Source organism: Lipotes vexillifer, unplaced genomic scaffold (genome assembly GCF_000442215.2).
Source record: "Lipotes vexillifer unplaced genomic scaffold, Lipotes_vexillifer_v1.1 scaffold329, whole genome shotgun sequence".
In the NCBI taxonomy this organism is placed as follows: Eukaryota; Metazoa; Chordata; class Mammalia; order Artiodactyla; family Lipotidae; genus Lipotes; species Lipotes vexillifer.
Genome location: NW_006774067.1, coordinates 1,410,034 through 1,415,850, shown reverse-complemented (window position 1 = coordinate 1,415,850; position 5,817 = coordinate 1,410,034). Strand labels below are relative to the sequence as shown.

The window sequence follows — 5,817 nt, the reverse complement described above, 5'->3', positions numbered from 1 at the left end:
GAGAAAAAAATGAGTTCATAAAAGTTATTGGGGAAAACGTGTTTGTGGGAGGTGGACTGATGTGTAACTTCAGAAAATAATAATAAAAACCTCAGCTGAGAAGTTGTCCTCTTTTCTCTCCCATGGTGCTGCAGATTGTTTTCCAAAGATAGCTGTCTCAATATATATCTCATCCCACATGCTCTTCTTATAATGTGTCATTGACACTTTCCATTGAGTGGTGGGACCTGTGTTCCCTCCCCTTGAACTTCAGCTGACCTGCATGACTGCCTCACCCAACAGGATACAGGAAAGGTTGTTCAGCTAAATCCAGGCAACTCCCAGAACCATGAGAGGTAATAATACAGTGATTCCAATCAAGTAAATTTTGAGGTTATTCATTATGCAGAATAAAAACAGGAACATGGTCTTGACTTTTAATCATTTTTACATTTTCTTTGCCTTTGATTCTTTAATTTTTATTTAGATTTTACTTTAATTTCATCTATTTTTTGTTGCAGGTCACCTCAAATCCTTTGTGTAAGTGGGTTTAAGTACAACGTAATTACATTTTTGAAGTGCTTTTTTATCTAACCCAGTAATATAAACTCCCTAGTGTTATTCTGTAAATGACAAGGATGACCCATGAAAGCTTTATCACCATTTTTGAGGACTTTTTTAATTAAAAGAAAAACGATTGCTTTGTGCAGATTTGTTCTACATTTTTTGCTTCTTTCCCCCGCAAACAGATCCTTTTCCATGAAAGTTTGATAGAAATAATTAGGAGCTCATCCATGAGGACCAGAGTTTCTCAACAGACATTTATTGGCTACTACCGTGTGCCAGATATTAGATGAGGTGCCAAACACAAAAAGACCCACTCCCAGATTACAAAGTGGCTCCTGGGCTAGTGATTATTTACAGTTATAAAATGTCTACCACATGCAAGGCACAGGCATACATGGAAAAGTCTCTGAATGCCTTCAATGATGAAGTATTTAAAACAACAACAACAAAGTAAAGCAAAGCTATCAAGTGACCTGACAGGCAATTTAAAAAAGTGAATGGAAAAAATTATACAACAATTTTACAGTACGTTTATATATCTATGAGAAATAGAGTTAATACATGCTCTCCATAGTCACAGAAGTGAAATAATGTTATCACATATGGCATAAACCTTACAAAAATGAAATTATATTTAATATAAAAGATCATGAGATCTGCATGATGGACTATTACAGTTCTTAAACACATTATTAGTCATCGCTTTTTCAAGTTTAACTGTAATGGAATTTTAATCAGTTTTCCTAAATTTAATCTTAATCCAAGTGTTGTCACTATCTACTACCCATTAACCTTTGAGGAAAGGTGCATGAAGGTAGGAACCATATCTATTTGTTTACCATGGTATATTCAGCATCTGGCACATAGTAGGCACTCAATAAGAATCTGCTGAATTAGTAAACTGGAAACACATAATTAGATCAGATTAAAGATAACAGTTTTATTCAACAAGCACTTCCGAATACTTGGTATGAACACAGCACTGCCTGGGGTGTTACAGAGAACTACTAAAAGTAGAAGACACTGTCCTTATTCACAGCTAAGTGCACAGTATTATTTGCATTTATAAACCTTTAAGATAAAATATAAACATTAAAAAATTCATATTAGAAATAAATACAGTGGTCTCTCGGGATCCAAGGGGGATTGGTTCCAGAACATTCCCCCACTCCTGAGGATACCAAAATCTGTGGGTGCTCAAGTCCCTTATATAAAATGGCACAGTGTTTGCATGTAACCTGTGCACATTGTCTTGTGTACTTTAAATCATCTCTAGATTACTTATAATACCTAATACAATGTAAATGCTATATAAATAGTTGCCAGTGCACCTGGCAAATTAAAGTTTTGCTTTTTGGAACTTTCTGGAATTTTTTTTCCTGAATATATTCAATCCACAATTGGTTGAATCCACAGATGGAGAACCCAAGGATTGGAGAGCCAACTGTAATTCTCAAATTATTATTATTATTTTTAACATCTTTATTGGAATATAACTGCTTTACAGTGTTGTGTTAGTTTCTGCTGTATAACAAAGTGAATCAGCTATATGCCTATGTATATCCCCATATCCCCTCCCTCTTGCATTACTACTGAACTCTGGCTATGCACCAAATACAAGAAAACTCAGCAAATACATGAATTAGTTTTGCAAGCTCTTAGAGGACAGGAGAAAAATGATAGTATGAATTTCATATCCTTTCTGGAATTAACTTTCAACTAAAGAAATGAAAATAAGTTTACAATGCACAAAGCCATATTTATGGTGACATACTCATTGGTGTATGAATGGGGAAAAAAATCTAGCCAGGCTCTAAACAAGGGGACACAAAAAAGTAAAAACTAATTTTACTCACACTGTTTGAGAAAAAGAAAATGAGCCTTTTACTCACTGCTATAGAAATTATGAGTAGGGAAAATAAATCATTTTAAATAAAGCAAATAATGTTTTATATTATAAACAGTTAAAGCAGGATGGCATTTCAAGACCACATCCATATCTGAGATTAAATTACTCTATTAACTAGATACAGAAAGGCAAGGGAGAAGGGATGAAGAGTGAAAAAAGATACAGAAAAGTAAAAAGGAGCTATAAGGAAATACCTTCCCCCAAATGCAGAGACACAGGGATACTGAGGGGGAAAAAAGATACACTTACTCAGATCTTGGCTTCACCCATCCAGAAGGATTCCTCCTCAGAACTGTGCCATAATGTAGTCTCTAATATTTGTGTCTGAATGTGTGCTGGCCTTGTGTACTTCTAAAGACTTTTTAAGTTATGCTGTTTTCCTAACTAGACTGAATTAACTTGAAAATCAGAGGTCACATGCCTGCCTTGCTTTATGGCTTGAGTTGGATTAAAACTTTGGTTAATAAAAAGCTTCCAATTTTATAGTTCCTCTTCCGAATCTTGATCATAAATTTCCTGAGGTTGTCTCTTAATATTGATTACCAAGTCAATGGTTAAAATGTTTCTCAAACACTGAAGAACTGAAGTTAGTAACTGGTATTTACCAGCAACTGATTCCAAACCTTTCTGGTTGCTTATCATGGGTTGATTGGTTTGCAGTGACTGGAGAGCTCTTATACATATTTGTGGAAAGCTGTAATTTCCTTTCTTAGACTTATACAAGACTTTGGGAACGCCTAAAAGTGCATTAGCAATTATCATACTAACCATGGTTTCTTCTGATTGCTGGCATTTTTTGGCATAGCTGAGAAGATAGTAATGCAACAAGATCTCAAAATTACCACCCACTGGCAAAACACAACCAGCTGGTACAGATGAGAAACAGTAACTCTGGGAAGTACACATCTCTAGTGACTTATATCTCACTGGTAATATGCTCCCCTTTCTAGCATTTTTTGTGACCTGTAAATTTTCATAAGAAATTTCTCTTCTAGTATTTTCTGTTGTTGAGTTAGCAGAATTACTCTCAATAAATGGTTCATGGTCATCCATTATCCTGGCTTTGTCTGGAGAGAAACATCTCAGTGTTGCATCTGTGTGGTATGTATCTGTTAGTGTCACTGTTGGTGTTGAACACAATATATTTGTTTCTAATTCTACACTTGGAACTACCAAATTTGAATATGCTTTTAAATATGCTTGAGTTTTTGCCAGTTCATCTTTGTTCTTTACAACTGTGTACTGATATGGCCTTTGTATTGAGCCATTAACAATTTCTGGTAAGTCATTACTTTCTCTACTATTCTTATAAATAAGAGGACTTGAAGTACAATTTTGGTCACTGGCTTGTGTCACATAATTTAGATCAAGGTCTTTAAATAATTGCCGGAGCATTTTAAATGCCCCATGTAAAGCATCCTCATGTTGATCAACAAGACCCTGCACTGGACCACAAAGAACTATACAGTGTGGTGTAAACGAACATGTGCTAATCAAGCCAAGATGTACATACCTTTTGGATCTAAGAATAAAGGGCTTACAAAATTTCACCATAGCAGTGTTAGAGAGTTCATACTGAGAAGAGGCCTGTGGTAGTACAAAGGGAGTGAGACCAGTGACTCTCTGGATAAGAGAAAGTTCTTCAGATGATAAACACTCCACCACGGATATGCCATTCAGTCCTGCACAATAAATTACTAAGTCTGGTTGTTTCACAGTAGATAGGAGCAATTTTACATTCTGCTTCTGTAAATATTTCATTATTGCTTTTGTCCTTTCTGCAATCCAAAATTGAGATGTCTGAAACTGTGCTTCTGAATTCAGAATAAACTCTGATCCAAAAGTTGAAAAAAGAGGCTGAATGGTTTCTATTACTATCACTATTCTTATGTCACCGTCTGCTGGACAGTACACAGAAAAGTCTCTGGGAAGCACAAGCCCAGCTATGATCCTGGAATCGGAAACAGGAAGGCCAGTGACACCAACTTTCAACTCGACAAAACAGTCATCCACTAACTCAAGTACTTCTTCAAACCCACTTTCACAAGCTGTACACTTGAAAAAGTAGTCACACATCAACTGTGATACAAAGTTGTGATTATTTCTTCCCACTCTTCCACAAAAGTATGCTCCTAAGAGCATCTCTAAAGAGCTCCTACACAATGGTCTCTCTTTGGTGGATGAAGAAAAGATGGACAAAAAGTGTCTACTTAAGTAATGGTCCATAACGTAGTCTAATATTTGTGTCTGAAATGTTAGAAGAGCTTGGGAAATAAACTTCCACTGACAACACTTTTTCCAGTGCCTTTCATGGGTTTGAATATTTTCAGAAAAGAAAGAATCCTTTTCCTTGTCTGTGATTGCATGAAGTTCTCTGAGTAAATGGCAAAGAAAGATAATAAATGTTTTAGCACCATCTCCTGTTTTTCTTAGATGACTGGAAACACATGCCACCATCATCCTGTACAAGAAAAAAATAAAGCAACTCAGATTCTCAGAGGGCTGCCTAAATCAAGTTGAAACCATGTTTTTACAGCTACAGATATAAAACGAGAATACTGTCTCTGTGATATCCTTAGTTTTAGTTTTTTCCTTTTTTAAGTTACTTTGTTCTACTTCAAGATTCTAGGGGTTGGGTCGAGCAGGAAGGAAAGGAGTGAGACAAGCTCTCGGCACTTGTTAATGATCCGATGTCTGGGAATGTTCCCTCGGGCAGCGGGCAGCGCTCTAACTCTGAGCGTACTCTGGTCTCGTCCAAGGTCAGTTCTTCCAGGAGCATAACCTCAAGGACAAGAAGTTCAGGGAGATGGCCTGAGGGTTGGAGTGCGGGACCTGAGTACCTGGTTATAGGATGCTCTAACGGTCTGGAGCGTGACACGCAAGTACCTGGCTATGGGATGCTCTAAGTGTAGCGCCTTCAGGAGGCGGCCGCCATCCCGGCTGAGCAGCACCTCGCCAGTGGGCTTGGTACACAGAACTTGCCGCCCTTCGGGCCCCAAGCAGCAGCTCACGACGGCTTCTAGCACTTCCGCCACCTGCAACGCCGCCCTCACAGATCCCGCAGCTGCCATAGCCCTTCAGCTTCCGACGGCTTCGGGTCGCCGCCTGTAGAAGCCCAGGACGACCAGGAGCGGGGCGCAGGCGGAAGCGGAAGAGGCGGGGAGGAGGCCGGAAGACGGTGTTGCTCGGTTTCTTGGTTGGGCGAGGGTCTGCCTTCCCGCCCGCTCAGCGGGAGAGTCCCGCTATTCTGCCAGTAGGAGTTAGAGGTTCAAAAACCCGCGAAGGTGGGAAAGAGGTTGGGGCTTCTCGGGAGCTGTCCCCGGACAGGAAACCGCAAGCCCTTCTCCCCCTCCTAGGTGAAT

At 38.9% G+C, this 5,817-nt stretch overlaps 1 protein-coding gene across 1 annotated transcript; it reads right to left on the bottom strand.

The window, feature by feature from the left end:
• Positions 1–2,935: 2,935 nt before the first annotated feature.
• On the bottom strand, positions 2,936–5,526 carry BBS10 (Bardet-Biedl syndrome 10). Its single transcript, XM_007448752.1, has 2 exons — positions 5,342–5,526; positions 2,936–4,916 (listed from the first exon to the last, which is right to left on the bottom strand). The coding sequence occupies exons 1-2, from the start codon at positions 5,524–5,526 to the stop codon at positions 2,936–2,938; spliced, it is 2,166 nt and encodes a 721-aa protein (XP_007448814.1).
• Positions 5,527–5,817: the final 291 nt, after the last annotated feature.